At 38.2% G+C, this 20903-nt stretch overlaps 1 protein-coding gene across 7 annotated transcripts; it reads right to left on the reverse strand.

Annotated features, from left to right (window-relative positions):
• Positions 1-873: 873 nt before the first annotated feature.
• On the reverse strand, positions 874-20742 carry NRG4 (neuregulin 4). Of its 7 annotated transcripts, none has more exons than XM_040570690.1 (8): positions 20604-20725; positions 20010-20079; positions 18867-18954; positions 15888-15953; positions 11849-11942; positions 6595-6744; positions 1008-1087; positions 874-914 (listed from the first exon to the last, which is right to left on the reverse strand). In XM_040570690.1, the coding sequence occupies exons 4-8, from the start codon at positions 15895-15897 to the stop codon at positions 898-900; spliced, it is 351 nt and encodes a 116-aa protein (XP_040426624.1). In that variant the 5' UTR covers positions 15898-15953; positions 18867-18954; positions 20010-20079; positions 20604-20725; the 3' UTR covers positions 874-897. The 7 variants fall into 7 exon arrangements, with proteins under 7 accessions (XP_040426624.1, XP_040426623.1, XP_040426625.1 ...); XM_040570689.1 differs by lacking the exon at positions 20604-20725 and adding an exon at positions 20201-20474; XM_040570691.1 differs by lacking the exon at positions 20010-20079 and having other exon boundaries at positions 20604-20736.
• Positions 20743-20903: the final 161 nt, after the last annotated feature.

A 20903-nucleotide genomic window follows, 5' to 3' on the forward strand; every position in this document is an offset into this window, starting at 1 on the left:
GGCAGTGCTTGTCCAGCCAACACACCTGGCTGGATAATGTATTGTTTCAGGAATGGACCTGATGAATACAACTCCTGACTTTTAGTGTCTGAAGTATCAACTGTAAACCTAAGGTAAGATTTAGATCAGTAGTGAGAATTTTAGAAGAAGGCAAGACAAAAATAAAACCAACAAGGAAGGTACCTTGCTTAATATTAGGGACATATACCAAGCAAAGGGTAAATACTCTACCCAGTAGACTACTTATAACCATTACCAATCTCTTCTCTTAGTATTTTCTTTTAATTTGAATTAATATCTTGTGCCAGAAAGCTGACCAATACACTAGCAGTGGTATCTCACCCTCTTATCTTACTATTAATAAAAAAACAACAGTATAGCTGAAGAAAGGTACTTCTTTTCTCCTACATCTGGTAAGTGTATTCTGAAACAAGCCAAATCCTTGACAGATTTCACAAGTATAAATTTTGAAGCTACTGAATGAAGAGAGTCCTCAACTCCTTTGGGACAATCGTATCAAAAGTTCATGGTATTACCTCGTGCTAAAAAATCCTATGATTGTCTCACATTCTCTTTGTAGTGAAAAAAGATTTCATATTTCTCATGCAATAAGAAACAAAATTATATCATGCTTTTATCTGTTCATCGTTGAAAACAGTATCTCACAAAATTCAAACATAGGTTTAGTGATTTCTGTATAATTTGATACACCTTTAAAAATACATAAAACTCTACTAAATGCAACTGTTTATGTATTAATTGCAGTTTTCTCTAACGCAGAAGTAGGCCTCCTCTTACAGCCTAGTTTCTTTACTTAACCCCCTTACCATTTCAACCACTACAACTTTTATGGTTGTTCTGCACGTTGTTTTCTCACCATTCTTCCAAGCTAATGCTTTACTCTGTTATTATTTCTGAAAAACAAACAAAACATGAGTTTCACTAATGAAAGCTTTCTCCCCAGCTTTTGTCACAGAGTCCAATCATTTCATTTTAAGCGTACTCACTGTTGCAGCCATTGCTGCTTGTAGTCTCAACCAGGTTGGCACCACACTCTGATGAACTTGTTCTGGGAATGGATGCTTTCCTGACGGTAAGAAACAAAAAAGAGACATCAGGGACGAATAAATAAATAAACAAACAACACAGAGAACAAAAAAAGTTATCAAAGAAGACACAAATTAATTAAATGACCCTTCTACCAGGGAGAGTAACACAGGTCTTCTGCAATTACTGTCTAATTAATACTCATAATTTCTGAGAAGCATGTATTTGAGGGAGAACAACAGAGATCAGAGGCAGGAACAGCACTTGGAACTAGACAGCTTCTCTCCCGAAGTTAATGTTCCTGTTCCAGTTTGATTTCTCAGGTCTTTATTAAACAATGAGTAGATACCACGAAACTATTTAATTTATCAGTAACTCTCTTAGCATTTGGAAGTGAAATGTCAATAGTGCGATATTTTCCATGCTTTCTTGAGGAGAAGCAGATCCTTTAGATAGAACTGATCGCTTGTTTCTTTCCCTCTTCCTTTTAATAGTAATTAGACATCTGCGCTCTTGAGAAAAGTCATGAGCTATTCTCTTTTCTGTCCAGTTTGTGTCCTGTGGTGGTATAACTCCTCCACAAAATCTGTTGTCTTGGATAGCTCAAATGGCTTTATGCCTAGACTCTGTTGTTTTGGCTGGCTGAGTTCCCATTCATCAATATAAGCTTATACAGATTATTTGGCATTTCAATATGACTTGCAATAAAGTATAGCAATGAATTGCAGATTTATTTTAGTTTTCCCTAGGGTTTTCTCTACCCCTCTGAGCTGTGTGCGTGGCACTCTGCACTATGATTTTTTTAAAAAGCTGTGTTATGTGAAATCTGTGCTAATCAGCTACCTTTCTAAGTTGTCTTCCAGTAAGCCTTGTACAGTATGTTTCTGGAGTAGGAAAGCCAGGTGGACCTCTACTGACACCTGAATTGCTTGTAGCAAAACATGCAATTTGTTCCCTTAGTAACAATGTAATAGCAGGGATTTTGAATACTTTCCTGTTTTCCTCAGAGGACAACTGTAGACTTTATCAGTGCTGTTTACAGGCAGGGTGCTGGGTGTGTTTGAGAGCAGCTTTATCTGGTTTTGCTCTACTTCCATGTACTGGATCATGTACTTCCATCTGCTCACAGGTTATGCAGCACCTAAAGAGGCACTGCACCCATACTCCAAGACTTTTTTAATTATTATTAAATAGCAAATCACTCTTATAACACCAGTTCTGATTTAAAATGTGTATATGTGTGTGTGTGTATATATATGGATATATTTTACATTCACAATCTTTGTAAAAATACAGTTGTTGGCATGATGTCCTTTTCCTAGAAGTGTTCAAAGTCAGGTTGGATGGGGCTTTGCACAGCCTAATCTATTGTGTCCTAATATGTGTCTAGATGTCCTTGTCCAATAGCTAGACATAGCAACATGCTGAGCTTCGAGAGGAATGCAGCAAGCAGAAGTGAGCATGCTCTTTAAAGATTGGGATTCCCCCTTTGACAGAGAATTGACATTTATTGCCTATGAAACAGCACAGTCCTGGAAATAAATAGGAAGCTAAAGTGCTGAACTGGTTTCCACATTACTTTTGGGTGTGGACAGCACTGTTCTTATGGTGATATAAAATTGTTCTACGAGACTCATTTTTGATGAGGCATAAAAACAGTCTTTTCTTTGCAACTGTTAAAGATTCTTCATCATTTTTCATAAGAGGAAAGTAAACCAACTCATTACTACCTAAATAATTATATCCTATTTACCTGAAACTCAGAGTTCTGAAGTAGCCATTCCTTCAGCAAGTTCCAGCAACAGTAGGAGGTTCAATCTAGACAACTATTTATACTTCCCAGTTATAAGCTGTTTTTTTCATCACCAGTCCTTCAGCACTCCTGAATTCCCTCTTCCTCTTCCTTCCCTACATTCTCTGCCATTCCTTTCACTCAGACCTTAATTCCCCTTCCTCTATTGTTATTTCACTCAACTTTCCATCATTCTCACCCTCCAGCCATTTCAAATACTGTTTCTTCGTTATCTTTGATTCTCTCTCCTTCGCCTTCTCCTTGTAGGTTTGATTTCTTAAACTATATCATTGTGAGGAATCCTTGTATATAATCAAATACAGCATGAAATCAGCCTAACAGCAGATTGAAAAAAGTAAATCCTTGACTGATAAAAATGCGACGAGTCAGCTAAATATAAAAGGAAAGTTGTTTCCCAACGTTCACCCTGAGCTTTTCCTATGCAGCCCTTCTCTTTTACAGGCTACTTCCACCATTACATACGAGTTTTATACGCAGAGCAATGATATCCTTTCTCCTATCCTTGTATGCTGCATGAATTTGTTTGTGGGGAGCACTAAATGGACGCACACATGCCTGGTCCTGAAATCTGCCACAAGCAGCCTGAGAGGAAGAAAACTTGGAAAGGAGGGCAGATGCAAGTGATGACAGTGACAAAATAATACAGCATTGATTTCCTAAATTCTAAAAGAGCTGATGTATAATTGTAGGGAATCAGTTTCTCTATAGTAAGTTGCAACTAATGTCTCCTCTTCTCCATTCTCCCAGATCACATTATGTACTAAAACACGTTAGAATCCTCTGTTTAAAGTGCCACAGAAATGCTTACTTACACACAATATGGGGAAGAAACTCTGCTTTCTTCTTTTGGATCAAACATATTTGTTAACAAAGTGTAGTAGTGGAAATTTGATAGCATAATATATTTCTCTAAAACTTAGATGCAATATATCCTGTCAGAGAGGACAAAGTCAATGACAACACAAACTTTAAGCTAACCCTTACAGGCCTCGGTTCCACCGTCCTCTAATATGTTATGATACAGCTGGTAGGGCAAAACAAAAATATTAATGACAGCTGCTAGCAATTATCCTTGTTTGTACATCTGAGGACAGGAGAATAAATTAAAGTAGCTAGTTAAGACTCCTCTGATACATTGGTTACATCAGTCAAGAAATAAGGACTTTTGGGTGTAAAGTGTTTCTTTTATAGAAGAGTTCCCTAGTATATGATGATTGTGTTACACCCGCCTTCTGGAGCGTTCAAGGTGAGATAAGTCAGTTTTTAGACAGTAATGTTCTTTTCTGTACTTTAAAGAAGTTAATTCTGATTTTTATGAGATTTCCTAAGTTAACCTGGTATGTAAGCTATATTTAAGGGCAACTGTGTCAAGATTGAGTTGCTGCCCTTGTTTCTGTATTAAAGAGGCTCTACTTGTTCTGCCAGTTAAGACTGAGTAAATTGATCTCCTATAAGTAAATGGTGTTTGAGGCTCACCTTACAACTATGTAAGAGAGGACTTGTGTAGGCCTGCAATTGCTGTACTTTTAAGCTTGTGTACTCTGTTATGCAAGGCTCTTTGACTATAAAACTCAGTAGGCTGTCTCCAGCCTTCACCTTATTTTACTGTATACAAGACGAAAGGGTTTCCTGAATGGATTAGTCTTCAAATTCTCTGCTCTCTGAAGCCTTTTTTCCTCTTTTAAGAGACAAGATTTGCCTCTAAAGAAACAAAAAGTTATAATGAGACTTGCATGAATTTTTCTAAGTTACTTAAAACTGTATTCTGTTCTGATAACTTTATAGTAATCTGCAAATACTCTTGCTAACTACTAATCTGTGGCTGCACTGCTAAGACAGGATTAATTTAATTAAAGTGACTAAGGTAAGGGGTATCCTCTACAAAAACTTTATTTCATACAACTTTGTCAAATACTCTGAAAACTCTTCTCAATGTCCTCAGCTATGGGAAAAACAGGCACCCGGTGGGTTTCTGTGACAGCAGCTGAAGTGAAAGTAGACTGGCTCTTCCCTGAAAGGCATGGATCAGAGAGGTTGATTTGGCAATATGATTATGTAAGAACAAAGAACAGAATTGCAAGAACCTTAGGATATCATAACTAAGGAGAAATGCAGGAGCAGCAACAGAAAGAGGCTGTAAGCAAATGATTGCTAATAATTACAGGGGCTAGCAAGTTGTCTCATAAATACATATTCACAGCATAAGGGAAAGTAAGCTCTCGCAAACAGCACTGTACCCTAAAAACAAGGGAGGACATAGGAGATGAAGTTGTCTACTCAGATGCAGAGGGTAAGTTTGGTTGGGTTTGGTGCAAGTCTACTGATATGTGTATTTAGTGTTACAGCATCAAATTGATAGGGTTATTTAATCCTAATAACTCTTTACACATTTTCATTGGGAGTCCTAATATGCCTAAAATGCTACAAAAATAGAACCTGTGGCACTTTCTGTATAGCACTGACCTCTTCAAGCTACTCCAGCGTGATTGATCCTGGGTAGATGCATTAGCCCTCTGATGTGTTCTAAATTTCTAACTGTTAGTTAATGAATATCTGTCTGGGATGGTTTTGATTTTGATTCTTTACTTACAACTTTCCTCATTAAACTAGGAGCTGTAAAGGCATCAGCTAGTTTGGCTGCCAACTCAATGCAGTGAAACAGTTTCTAATCACTTCGGTAATTTGCTTCTACTTCTAAATCTTTGGACAACATAAGGATTGACCAATATTTGAAAATAATAACTCTAGGTATACTGTAAAATCTCTCAGAAACTAGTCTACTAGATATGTTGTGGTTTTTTGTTTTGTTGTTGTTTTTTTTCTTTTTACAAAGCAATTAAAAGTAGAATCATAGAATCATAGAATATCCCGAGTTGGAAGGGACCCATAAGGATCATCAAGTCCAACTCCTGGCACCGCACAGGTCTGCCCAAAAGTTTAGACCACGTGACTAAGTGCACAGTCCAATCTCTTCTTAAATTCAGGCAGGCTTGGTGCAGTGACTACTTCCCTGGGGAGCCTGTTCCAGTGTGCGACCACCCTTTCGGTGAAGAACCTCTTCCTGATGTCCAGCCTAAACTTCCCCTGCCTCAGCTTAACGCCGTTCCCACGGGTCCTGTCACTGGTGATAAGGGAGAATAGGTCACCTGCCTCTCCACTCCCCCTCGCGAGGAAGTTGTAGACTGCAATGAGGTCCCCCTTCAGCCTCCTCTTCTCCAGGCTGAACAGGCCCAGTGACCTCAGCCGCCCCTCATGTGTCTTCCCCTCTAGGCCCTTCACCATCTTCGTCGCCCTCCTCTGGACACTCTCCAAATGTCCTTTTTGTACTGTGGTGCCCAGAACTGCGCACAGTACTCGAGGTGAGGCCGCACCAGCGCAGAGTAGAGCTGGACAATCACTTCCCTCGACCGACTAGCGATGCCATGCTTGATGCATCCCAGGATACGGTTGGCCCTCCTGGCTGCCAGGGCACACTGCTGGCTCATACTCAACTTGCTGTAAACCACAACCCCCAGATCCCTCTCTGCAGAGGGATCTAAGTAATAGCTTAGAAAAGTCATTTAGAAGGAATACCATAAGCAACAAGTTGAGACATCCACATTAATTATGCTGAATAACCACACAAACCTTATGGATAATGCATTACATACTTTTATATTCAAATAATTAGTACATGATTACCAGAAGAAATTTCTACTTGATTAAATAGCTTCAACACTCTGAAGCACTTTTACCTGCAAAGGAAGTAGAATGTTCCAATTAAAAGAACTCCTAGCAGAAGTAGTGAAGCCAAGAGAACTGCAAACAGGTCACCTTTTGTTTGAGACTTGATGCTGGGCAGCAGAACTTCTTCACAGCGGGCTCCTGTGTAGTTCTCAATACACCTGGAAAACCAAATTTTATACGGATTAGAGTGCATCTTGTTTGTGAAGTCTAAAGGCTGCTTTTGGTCTTAAGTGGTGTAAGAGTGGGGAGAGATTTATATTAGTTTCAGAGCACACTTTCTTACAGAATTTCCACTTGCTTAGTATTTTCGGAATAAAGGTAATTGGGCATGTCGGGCATTAAGTTTGTATTCTGACCCGTGCTGCTTTTATATGTCAAAATGTTAAACTATATCTTTCGTTATACGTTCATTGGATGAGCAATATATTTTGCAGTTGTGTGCCTTCTTCACAGACAAACTGAATTAAATCCACCTTTTCAGTGTTAACTGTGTCATCCCACTGGTTCTCATCTTGCACGCAGTAGTCATGCTTTTTCTTTTGGTGTAACTTTTTATTGCTCTTTGCTAACAAGCTGGTACTGTCAGCTGCATAGATAAAGGAAATGAGCATTCATTGAGGCAAAGTGCAGCTAAGACACTTAACTGGCAAAGGTAGCTTATGAAGTGAAATAACTTATGCAGGGAAATGTTACATGCTTGGGGAATGACCCTCTCATTCATTGAGAGACCTACCTAAAGGATTTCCCAACTATGTTTATTTTACATATTGAGCTTCTGAAAATTTTTTCCAAAGACGATTCAAAATACATCAGGAGCTGCAGAAGCAGCAAAAATTCCCACTGCTTTACTAAATATTGCACACAGTGCAGAAAAACATCTTGGATGCTTATACTTCTTTCAGGCAAGACTTGTTTGCATGTACAGGTAGTCAAGTGAAGCACTCTAGGGAACGATGCTTCTGAAAAGCTGGAATGAGCTAGCTGAAACTGAAGCTAAATTATTCTTTATTTGTCTTATTTTTTGCACTTACTCTGCAAAATTTTCTTGGAATTTATTGCATCACAGAAAATGGAAAGCACTTAGTTCAACAACTACATTCTGTATGTATTTTTCTTTTATGTGTATTTGCTCCTTTCTATTTGAATTACTGAAGATCTTGTTCCTTCTTGCTATTTCTGGCACTGAAGTCGTAATAATTGTGCCTAAGCAATTTCGGGCTCTAGCTGAGGAAAGCGGGCTGAACTCCTTAACGTGCTTAGTGTTCTCCATTGGCAGTGGCAAGGTATAACTTTAGATGAGGGATTAAAAAGTTGAAGGGGGGAGGAACAGCCAAGACGTCTAGCTTACTTAGATCTAACAAAGGTATTACTGTCAGTATACCACCATGCGTGCCTGGTATGGCTCCCAGCACCAGTTTACTGTAGCTTATGGACTACTCTTTCAGTACTACTGCTCTAAGTATTGCACAAAGAATTACTACCATTTCTTTTAATTCTTTGCTTTTGAAAATAAAATGGAAGATTTGCACAGATCACCGGGAGAGTGATCTGGGCCATGACGGGAACAGGTACCTTATCATGTATTAAAGCTATGCTGCTGATCAAACAGTCCCCGTTTAATAAGGACAACGTGAGACTATTCAAAGTTACTCTATTTGAGTGCTGGGAGAAGGAAAGATAGGCAGGCTGCCCTGATTGCTTGAGATAATATTCCAGATACCTACTGTAAGTGTAGTGGCACTTCAGTAGCCTATTCCTGTACTGTCGAATGCTTTAAGAATAGAAATGTAGTTTGAGTGGGGCATTGTTCTCTAGCAAGTGAGAGAAATGCTTTGTAGAGCTGAATAGAATAACAGGAATAGAAAATGGAATGTAATATTCATACAAGTATTCTTGAATACCAATGACACCTGGAGAATAATGCAAGGCTAAAATGATACAGGAAGAAAAAAATAAATAGGCTTTGGCATCAAATGAAGGCTTGTAGAAAAGTTCTAGAGAATGAGTATAAAATGAAGCAGGAGGAAGAAAAGATGGTCCTTCTAGCTAAAGAGAGCTGCATAGGTAGGGTTAGGTTAAAATGTCACGGTTAGAGAACTGTTGTGATAAGGTAGACTGACCTGTCATGAACAGTCCACAGAAGCCACATTTAACATATGTTAAAAAAATCGGAAACGCAATGCCAGTGTAGCAAAAAGGTTGTTGAGATTTTAGCCACGTTGTACTAAATAGAAAGCAGAACCAGATGGTTAAGGTGGGTCCTAAGCCCAAAAGAAGCAAAGGATTGACAGCCTTGCATCAGTTTCTATAGGAGGCCTTAAAATACCCTCATGGTTTGTAAAGTGCCGAGCATACATGTTAAAGCATGTTCTGTGTTCTACTCTGGAAAATGTTGAGTATAAAGAGGGAGGGAGGGAACAAAAAACAAACAAACAAAAAGCAGCATGCAACCTGTATCTTGTCTGAAATAAAAAAGATGACTCTCAGCCATCTTTCAAGTAAGAGCACATGGAAATATCAGAACTTCACCTCAGGCAATGAAATCTTAATTTTGCACTGCGTTAATTAATGATTCTGGGACAGCTGCATATCAGGTGCTGAGGTAAACATCTTTCAGCCCCATGTTTGATGATACACCTGAGGCGGCTGCTTTTACAGCCTTCTCTGTTCTGCCGCCTGTTTGTTTTATGTAGTACAGTTGAGCATTCCGGGTTTGAAGCTCATCTTGTATATGGTGACAGGTGTGCCTTTTGCTGCTAAGATCATTAACTCAGTGCTAGAAAAGGAACAAAAGAAGGTGGCAGCTGAGCAACTTCATGTTTTAACATACATCAGCTGTATTTAAAAGCTGCTTTGTTGCACGGGGCCGGGGGGAAGGGTCAACTAATGTTTTATTTCTATTAATATCTTCTATGTATATATATCAATTTCTTAATAGTGTAAATAACTGAAATGTCCAAAAGTAAACAGTGGCTCTTAATTTGTTAGCATGCTACAAAATATGTGTTTCTAAAGAATGATGCAATTTTCCCACTTACGCTGTGGAATTACTTCCAATGACATTGCACCAGGTAATGTGGACTATGTTGAGCACAATGCATTTGTCTAAATAAATAGCATGCCAAGGCAAATGTGTTTTAAGATAACTCTTACATTTTGCTGGTACGTTCTTATTGCATTTCCCCCTTCTAATCAATGCTTCACAAACAGCAATGCAGCCTTTGATTCTAAAATTCTGATTCAATTGTTGTGTTGGTGGGAGGTGATCATTTGAGAGCACTTGGAAGCTTTAGGTGGGATCTGCAAGAAACCTGTATCATAGAAACTTTGAACAACTGTGATGATGCCAGTCTTGAAGATCCAGAATGCCAAATATTTTTCTGAATTCTGCTGAATAGCAATGCATTTTTTTCTGTTGTTTCTATTCACATCACTGCTGATTACTAAGATACCTGTGTGTAAACAAAACCTTTCTCATCTATAATTAGCCTCCTCTGACTGATTAAGGAACATGCTTAGAATGAGGACATACTTAAATAGAAGCGTTCTATTTAAACCCATATAACTTCATAATCAACCATTAGATACAGAGGAAAAATACTTGATAATTTAAATGCTATAGGATTGCCTGAGTATAACAGAAATGCTTATAATGGTACTCTTTCTGCTTCAGCAGATTATAAAATCTTCTAGTACCTGAATTACAAATTACTTCATTTGGAGCTTTTAAAGTAAAGTTATCTATGCTGACCAACTTGTGCTCCTGAAGATCAAGTTTTTCTGAATACGTTACTTCATCAGATATACCTTTTTTGTTATGTAGCCCAGCAACAGTTGAGAGTGGGTGCTTTGAAATCTTATCACTGATGCTGTTTAGTCTACTTTTTCTATTTAAACATTTTAATATCAATAATAAGGGATTCCTTCCTGAAAAAAAAACATGCATATATCAACATGCATGAAATGCATATTTTACTTTGTGTGCACATAGTATTTAGTTTACATCACAGAAATTTAAGGTTTATCAGCTAGAATAAATCATTAAAATGCAGCACTCCTGTGCTTTATCCTCATTTCTGGATCTGATTTATTATATGACAGTGATATTCTGTGTATATTTTTAAATGAACATTTACCACAAAATTCTTTTCTCACCTACTAGATGAGTTTACGTACCTGAGTTTATTTGTTTAGATTGAACTGTCCCATATCAAACAAAAGAAAGAAATATTTGAATTAGACACCTTAGAAAAGACCGTTTCCTTTGTCTGCTTCATCCTATTATTGTTAGTTATAACTCATGATCGGAGATGGAGCAGATGCTGCCATAGGGAGGAAAAAAGGTAGTATCCTGAAGTATATACAATAGGTGTCTGAATGTCTATTATGTTATGTAAATTCATTAAATTAACCATAATTTATCTTGATAAACAATAGCTAAGAATTAGTAAATACAGAACCATGACAAACTAAAATTTAATTTAGCATCGTCTTATGTCTTTGTTTAAAAAAAAAAAAAGAGAGGGCTGTATTTACACAGGAAACAAACATACATGCAAAAGCAGGAAATGTTTCTTTTTCCAGTGTGCAACCTGGGCTCCAAAGGGAAAAATGGACCCATAAACTAATGGCCTAAGAAGCATCTATATGTGCTGTCTAGATGTTTCTTTAGCAAGTGGTCTGTCACTGTAAATATTGCCCTTCAAGTGTTTCAGTGAGATTCAGAGAACACAGTAAGTCTTGAGTTACATGTTGTGTTGTTTCGTTTTTTCTCCCTTAAAAGATTATATTCCTTTTTGCATGCCTCCTCCTTTTGTTCAGGTCAGGCCATTTTTATGTTATCAGAATTTTTGCAATATAATTCATCTGGAAGAAAAGCTGGCAAGGTACTTTGCCATTCTGAATGCCTTTCCCACAGCTTATTCTCCATTAGGCAAAGGGTATTTTGTTCCTTTCTATATTGTAATGAGGGGAGGAAACATGGCCCTAAATATAGATATCATTCTGAATGCATACATAACTGAGTACTGTTGCAACCATCAGACAAGTATATCCCAAGTACATGACTGTTTTTCTTCATTGTCATCTCTCTGTGGGCTAGGTAAGTAATCTGAGCGTGAATTACTGAATTTGAGATAGCCAAGGTAACAGGTTTTCTTTCATGTAATGGTTTAACAGTACATTCTTAAGGAAGCAAAATGGAGAAAGTTTTGAGACAGCTACTGTCCAATATTTAAAAACACAAGTTTTAGTGTCACTAACCTGCAGAATGGACTGGATACAGTAGGAATCATATAACAAATTCCTCCATTTAGACAAAAAGATCCATAACTGGTGCCACAGAGTTCTTCATGATCTTCAAAATAAGACCAAAATAAACACAGTGAAAAATGGAGATTTCTAGATTTTTATCAATATTTATACTTTTTTTTTGGGGGGGAGGGCAGGGGGAGTGAGGAGGACAGCTTCATTTTAAGAAAAACAAACTAGAACAACAACAACAACAACAAAACCCATGCTATCACTACACTAGGAACAAATATGGAATCAGTCTTGCCTTCCAGGCTAGCAGTATATGGCCTTATCCATCTTGCAGAATTATTTTATGTAATTACATGCAAAAAGATCAGAAATCTGTCACTGTATCAGATAGAGAACACTAAGATTATGAATAAATTTTAAAAATTTATATTGTAGGGACAGGAACTTTTGAATTTTCCGTTACTCCATTTGCCTTTTGTGACCACAAACCATACAAAATAAAGGGATACATATAATATGAAGTCCAGTTTGTACTGTTACATTGGCATAAACCATTTTGAGCTTAACTAGTTTCTATGAGAGGATCAGAGTCAGTACAGATAATCCCAGAATATTCCCAGCTGCGGCCCAGGGCATTTTAAAGCTTCTTCAGGCTGTATTAAGAACTGAATCATAACAGTTGGACACCACCAGTTTTTTCTCATCCTAATTAATAAAGTAGCTAGCCTGTGAAGTGTCACATACATAGAAGACTGTTACAATGCAATTTCCACAGATCTCAAAAATGCTTTTTTTTTTTTTTTTTAATGCAGTTCATGCAAGAAGCCTAAGTTATGTTTTAAACACAACTAGGCATTCTAATGAAATGTCCAGGACACTGATGCTGGCACTTAGAGAAGCAATTGTGCATTATATGATAAATGGAATATCTGACTGCAATTGCACTCTTGTTGACAGCAGTCTAAATTTGGAAGTTGGACTGCATATATTTAATGTGTCACTAATTCATTTTATATATATGCATATATATTTATACTTTCAGTCTTATGAAACCACAATATCTCAATCAAAAGTAAAATAGAACAGTCTTCTGACATCACAAGCCTGAGAATCATGTGTTACCTCACACTTCAGGTGTTGTTTTTGCTGTTATTTCTCCCAGAAGTTCTGAAAATCAGAACTCTGCTGTGTCACTACTTGTGCATGGAAGACATGCTCTATACAAAATACAGTTGTTTACAAGGAATCGAGATTTTAATTTTCTTATTTGTTTCTCAGAAAACAAATAGTTTTGGTTCCTCTGTACTCCTGCAGGAAAAAGGAGGAAGTGTGGTCATAAGACATTCTTCCTTAAAGGGAGCTTCCATGGCTTTGTGCGTAGAATAAATCTGATCTTTCAGAGTAGTAGAAAAGCTTAGCTACCCCTTACCCTGTGCAACAAACACATCACGCACCCTGGTAGGTACTGGGCCGTCTGTAGTAATTCTACTGTCTGTCTTTTCACACATTCTTGAATTTCTACAATGTCATATTGACACAGGAGTGTGGATAATGTCCATATATCATTTTAAGACCAAGGCAGTTCTATCACAGAGATCAACAGGAATTCAGTTTCATGTTGGTGCTATCAAAATGTTAACATTCAAATGGTAACTAGACCTTTTAGCGTGTGTGCAGATAAATTAGGGAGCTGGAGGAGAGATGTAAGGCTGGAAAGACTGTTGATGTTTGACCTTATTGCACTGGTTCAGGATGTGGCATAACAGATAAGTGTGCTTCACCTACATTACTAGGAGGTAAATGGAAAGTTATTTTAACTCTAAGGCTTTCTGTGCTTGTCTACTGGCAAATCACTTACTGCAAGTTCACTGTAAAAGACTTGATTATTTTGCATGAGTAACAGTATAACTACAATTAGAATAAAATGGCAACAGGGAAAAAAAAAGTAGATTTTTGAACAAGAACTACAAATTATTAGATTTTAGCCTTTTTGAACGTAACATTAGAACTTCTGTGGCAGTGTAACTGAATTGAAGGCCATATCCTTCCTTAAATGGAAAGAGAAGATATTGAATGCAAGAACACTGTATCAGGATATCTATGCAATTATAAGAACTAAGAGAAAAAGCAAAACTCTTAACTTTGACCTGGTCTCAACTCCATTAAGTATCCGAGGGAGTCAAATGTTGTTGACGTTCTACCAAAGAAGTGAGATAGTAGAAGGTAGGCCCCACAGAAAAAGGTCTTCAGACAGCTCAGGGGAAGCCTTAGAAGTTCTTGTGAGAACTTGTTAACTTCCTTAAAATTCTGCCTTAAGGTTCTATGCCTTTTCCTCATTTTTATTCAGAAATGTACCTGTCTTACTTTTTTATACTGGCAGCGCAGTAGAGTATTGAAGCAAACTAGATGCCTCAGTCATTCAGGTCTCAGAACATTTGGGGAAAAAGATCCTCTCGCTGTTACAGTGTGATCCGTGTATTAAGGACCAGCTCTGCAATCCAGCTAGGCATTTCTGTTCTGGAAAAATACCTCAGGCACTCTGTCTTATGAAAAGCAAGGGATAGAGAACAAAAAGTGCCTAGGAAGCCTTCAAAATCTTTTCTATTATAACTACAGAAAATTTCCCTACAGGCTGTTTCTTTCTAGTGCTAGACATTTTTTCCAATACTAAGGGAAAAATGGTAACCTTAATTTTACTAGAAATGTGATATTTAAAGAAGCATCTACATCCATGTGGGCCAGGTGCTCCATTTTCCAACCAACTGTGCTTTTTATTAATCCTATCTTGTGTATTAATATTTTGCTACTACTTAATGAAAGTACCTGAGTAATGCAGTATTAAGTAGAGCACACAATTATGAAAAAGAATAAAAGAAAATTCAGGACGCTACTAGTAGTGGGTTGTGATAAAAATATGTATTATTGTATTCCATGCCCACTTTACTGAAATACAGTAGTTTGGATCAAATTTGAAAGCTACAGCTCTGGACAGGAGTGTATGAAAGGAACAGTTTATCCCTTTGAATTTAAAATTGGTGATGCAGAAGAGTATAATGGAAAATCAGAAAGGTTTCAATACAAGGAAAAATCCAATTACATTAACATTGGGGAATGTGTTATGATTTTTCATGACGTAAGTTAATACATTAATCTAAAAATGACGATTATATGCTTTGAAAGTTAAATGCATACTACATTCAGACTAGTATAATCAAAATAGAGAAGTTTAACAAGTCAAGTGATGATGGGCAATTAAAAAATATGAAAGCTTTAACTTCTCAATTAATGATTGCAGAAATGCTATCAACATATGTTCTACATAGTATGTCTGTATTTTGATATATTCTTCTATGTGAGAGATTAAATAGAGAAGTAGGACACCAGTTACTTTTTTTTTTTATAAAAAAAAAGTCATCTTTTACTGGCGGGGGTGGAAAAGAATGAAACAATAGTGCTCTTTTTAAAACTAGTCTGATTACTTAAAACTGGCAGAGGTAACAGCACCTTCTAAATACACTGATGCACAATTATTTTTTTCAAGGACGTGCATGAAAACCTGCCCCTAAACTATCTTGCCTGTTTCCATTAAAACTTTTTTTCTTTTCAACTTGGCCATCTTGTCCATTAAAAAGAAAAACAAATAAAGGCTCAGCACCACCTTAACCCTCAAAGAACTAAACTAGCCTTGATAATCCACGTTGCCTCAGCTGTCATGCCTAGTTCGGAGGATAAAATACTATAGACTGCCCAAACCTGAACTCTGCTAAAACACAAGGGAAAGGGGACTGGTGGGAAATGCTGACAAATCAGCTTTGGACTGTGTGATAATCGATTAAAACCTGTGAAATGTTAGGAATGATCAAAGCAAACATCTTAGAGAATTTGTTCCACTGCCTAGTGAACTAGTTTGCTGCCTACTAAGTGGAGTCCCACAGAGCAGTTGTTACGATCCCAATGGCAGCTGTCGAAATCAATGCAACTTTAATGAATACTAATTATACACGTATACATATCCAAGTAAATACCTGGAAGAAGTTACCTGTTCGCATATTATTCCAACAACAATTTTTAATCTTGATCAGCGCCTGTTCTTCCAAAACAGCACCTAAAAACAAACACGTAAATGTAGCATGTCATTAATACTACTGACCTTTTCCCCTGAAGAAACAGCTATTGGAATGCATCTTAGAGTGCTGCTGCTAAGATATTTCTTGTACTTTGACAGCAATATATATGTACATTCCATTAATTCAGAGTTAATGGCAGACATTCAAGTATACTGTCAAGTTCAGTTAACTTCTAAGGGCAGAGCTACAGAGTGAAAGCAAATTCATACTAAAGCGTGCTTAAACACCAAGAAGTTTAAAAAGCAACAACAACAAACAAACAAACAAAACACTGTGCCATGGTTATTCACAATTGTATTCCTGATGCTTTTAAGCCATCTAAATTATTGTTTCTGGCTAGCTAATTAAATTATCATTTGTACCTTGATAGTCAGTGCACATAATTGACTCAGTCCTCAGACTGATTATTATTCAGTCACGTAAGATCTTAGTGGTAGAATTCTTGCATTTCACAAATAAGAACAATTTATTTCTTGGAGAGAGCATGTGTATTTCACTTGAGTGCTTTTCACATCTGAATGTCAGGTGAAATTAGTAATATAGGCTGTGAATTCAGCAGAAGTCAGCAAATCTAGATTTGGACTATTATTTTTAAAATATGGAATAGAAACTGTCTAGACGAAGCCAACCTTCAGTTTACACTGCTAAAAAGCATGTAAAGAAATTGTTATTCTGTCAACGTGAAGCTCTACAAGCTAAAGGCGTAAACATACCAAATAAGTTACTAACAAGCCTAACATGGAAGTTTTTACTTTTCAATGTTTTTATTTTTTTTGTCTTAATTATATTTAAAGTGTAAATAAAATAAATAGTCAGGCAAACTATCTTGTATTGGAAGAAATGCAAAGAAACACAGTAAAAGAATCCTTGTTTCTCTTTCACCTTTAAAGAAGATATAGTATTTCTTCTCCTTGGACCATCTACATGAAAGTTCTTCCTCAGTTAAATGATTTTTGCCCATTAAATGATCAAATAAATAAATTGCCCATTTCACCAGAAATAACTTCAGCTTTTAGTAGTACAAAGGAAACTTTCTCTAGAGGCCATTTCAAAAGGTATAACACGTTTGTACTTACTTTATAAGCAGTTCTATTTTTCTTTGGCCCTTAAATGGCTTCTCTAGCTCTTTAAGTGTCCTGTCCATACAAGAAAATCTGAAATGGCAGTTCCCTGTGATACCAGGCTGTAACAGCAACGTCACCACCCGAAGGCTGTCCTCTTGGGCTGTCTCACAGATACGCAACTTTGCTTTCTTTGTGTACACAACCACGATTAAAATAACATGTGGCACAAAGGAACCAACCAACGTGATCCACTTCAGAACTAAAATCCTGTTTTCCACAAGAAATAGGTCAACCTGGAGATGATTATTTTCAGCATCTAAGATCTGGATTCTGTGTGTATTATTAAAAAGGCTTCAAACTTACACAGTTGTGTAGTGCGCTGTGGGTGAGGTTACAACAAAGACAAACATGAATACGGAGGCCAAGTATAGAGTAGGGTAACACCCCATTATGCTCACAGAATCGCTTGTGTATTTTATTATGGTTACCGGAGCTGAAATTTACTGCAGAATGCAAAACATTCACACAATGAAGTATATATAAATTGTGTTATAAAAATATGCAGCAGTCAAGAATCTGATTAAAGCTGCATTTTATTAGAGCAAGCAGTGCTTTATAATTTAACGTCCCTTTTCTCAGAATCTCCCACAAAACTATATAATATCCAATAGCTCTCATAACAGTAAATATAAATAGGATATAACCTACATTTCAGACTATTTCCTTTATCAGATTTAATCAGGCTGGGTCCTTGAACAGCTAAAAAACCTTGATTTTGCTGTTGCCAAAAGGAGATCTCCTATGTTCTTTCCTTCATCTTACTACCAGGTATGCATCTCAGGTATGTGTTGAACCTTTTCATGAGATGCTTAAGTTCACTGATCCAGCAGAAAAAACTTAGAGGAAGCTGACAGTTTTTTACTGCATCAGTGTGTTGTGTGTTGAATGGATGTGCTATGCATCTCGTCAGTTGTTTGGACTAGGACTATACTTGTTCAATGTACTACAAATTTACAAACTGACTGCAGAGAATGAAAGAATTTAAAAGAATACTTTTGTAGACTGTTGCTCACATATTCACAAAAATTGGGGGTGGTGAAAAAGGGAGTGAAAATATCCCCTGAACAATCCAGGGGTATGTATGTGTGTATGTATAACTCTACTTTGTGCTTAAGTTTTGATAACAAGTAGCACAATTTCAGATTTATTTATTTGTTTATTTTTAAGACTTAAAAGTAAATCATTAGGTACCCATGCATTTATATAAGCAAATATTTTTCTCTGAGATGTTTGTTTCACTCTTACCAGAAGTTTAGGTATGTATCAGTCTGAAACAGAATAAATCGGGCTACCTCATTAGAAAAATAAACTGATGTATGGTGACATAAGGCAAAAAAACAAATTGTTACAGCAGAAATTGTTGCTAACCTGATTCTAACTTGTTTACATCTGTGCAGTGAATGCCGTGAACCAGTACTTGCAAGACAAGGGATTGTTTGTTCATCCACCCAACACTTTCCAAAATCAAAGTCTTCTTTTAAGACACAGCTGTAGCTTACTCTCAGAGAAACTAGGAATGCAATTCTGTGCATGTTCAAACGTTTACATTGCATGCACCTTGGGAGATCTTTGGAAGATTACTTTGTGTATCAGGTTAGAGTATTTTAACCTGAAATTTAGTCTATTTTGCTCCGTGACAGTTTACTTTGCTGAAAACAATTCAGGTCAGCTCTACCCTTTTTCCTAAACATTCGTCATCTAAACCAATATTATTAGTAACAATACATTGTTTGAAAGGTTACAGTTTATACATTAAAGTTGGGTCACCTTGTATACTGAGATATATATACTGATACCGTTTCAACTTCTTCAATTACTTTAAAGTCCTGTCCATCTTCATCTTCATGATCTGATTCTGTTAACAAGGGCTTCAGTTTAGGAAAGGATTTAAATCATGTTTAGAGTTAAAAATATCCTAGTCCCTGTAAATCACCAAATTAAAGCATATTCAAGTACTTTGCTGAACTGGGCCTGTGAGGTAGGAACTCTGTCTGTATGTGTCCCCTGCTGAATGCTGAGGAAGCTATAGAAACACTGGGTTACTATTCTGTAGCTGAGAAGCCACAAATTAAAGTGAGCCCCATGGGAAAATGCATGCACGTTTGTGCTTCTTGGGTGTTGGAGCACTAAGGGAAATAATACATTTTTTCTTTTGTGGGAACCACTACTGGGTTTCTGGGAAGACTGAGGGCTCAAACCCCAAACTGCAGCGTGTTCAGCTGTCTAGCAAAAATACGCAGTAATGTACAGCCATACTGGAGGCTGGGAAAAGCCTTGGGAACTAATCAGATTTGTCTTTAAATAAACCCATGCGCTTTACTCCCCGTACACTTCAAACAGTGAATTGTTATTACCACTTATTGTGTGTACTTTTAATGGCTAACTATTCTAAGCATCCGCCAGATGCAGTATCCCAAAAGATTAACTGGAAGTCTTAATGAGCAGATAAAAAGAACACGCTGAACAAGGATCTGGGGTTTGTTTTATGGTTCTTTGCTATCCAAACATTCTCAAAATTAATTTCTATAAAAGCTCTCCCCCCAAATAAAGATCATTTTGGTCACATGACTATTTCAAACATACCCTGTTTGCTCATTTAGATTAAGTTGTACCTTACGGCTCTCTTCAAGAATGGGATTTTACCGCATTATGTATTTATTTTTAAAACAAAAGAAGTAAAATCTCATTCTGCCTCAGTGCTGAGCTCAAATATTTGTGTACTGAAAAAGTTTTAGGAATTGCACTATCTGCTAGTAGGCTAATTAAACCTAAATGTCATTCTCAGATGTGTCCTTGATACCTCCCAAGCGACTAGTAGTCTTCGCCTCTTGCTTCCTCTAAGAGCTATCTTGAAGTCTTGTTAAAAGGAGTTAATTTTCTTATTTAGGTGGTAACTGCTAATACCCTTACCACACGGAGCTCATAACTGGTTTTAGTACAGCAAATGATCAGGTGTCAGAAAAAAAAATCCACCAAATGCCTGAAACAAATGAAAAGCTCAATCAAAAGAATAACAATTTTAGAACGTGCATTACAAGATCACTGTTGAGCTCGGAAACAGACAAACAACACAGCCCTGTTCTCTCATTCTGTGTGCTTACTGATTCCTTGTACAGCACTTCTGCTTCCGAGTTTATCGCTAAGGTCCCTGAGAAGCCCGCTGGGATGCACCGCACTTGCCAGCCTCTCGCTCCGTGATTCCCTTTGGCTCAGAGCTCGAGGCGAGGCGCGGTGTCCAGCCAGGTGCCAGCTCTGCCAGCTCCAAAGAGCCCTAACTCCGAGCCCCGCGGTACCAGCCGGTGTGCGAGGGGCCGGTTCGGCACACGGACATTTAACGTCAGAGAGAGCACTGCATGCAGTATGCTGAGGAGGTACGCGATGTGCCTGCCGTACGGGTTCCGGTACGTACCGGCACCCAGCACAGTCCCGGCTATTTTTCTATCGTGTCCAAAGCACTGCCATCTCCTCTGGCCCAGCGTTAGCTGTGCTCAGGGCGCCGCTTACCCCGCAGCTCTGCGCTCTGTGCTCTCAGCCGCGCCGCGGGCAGCCGCGGGACCCCGCCGTCACGTACTGCCGGGGCGCCGAGCGGGACGGACCCGGCCCAACCCCGGCACCGCGCCGCCGCAGCGCAGCGCAGCGCAGCAGCGCAGCCCCGCCCCGTCACGGCCCGGCCCGGCCCCGGCCCCCGCGGCGGACCCCCCGCCGGTCCCCACCTGCCCGTGGGGGCGGGACCTCCCTCAGGGCCTGGAGCCGCCCCGCCGCGCCGCGCCTCCCCTTCCCCAGCCCGTAGTACTACAGCGCCCG

The sequence above is a fragment of the Cygnus olor genome, chromosome 11, assembly GCF_009769625.2.
Source record: "Cygnus olor isolate bCygOlo1 chromosome 11, bCygOlo1.pri.v2, whole genome shotgun sequence".
NCBI classification, from domain to species: domain Eukaryota; kingdom Metazoa; phylum Chordata; class Aves; order Anseriformes; family Anatidae; genus Cygnus; species Cygnus olor.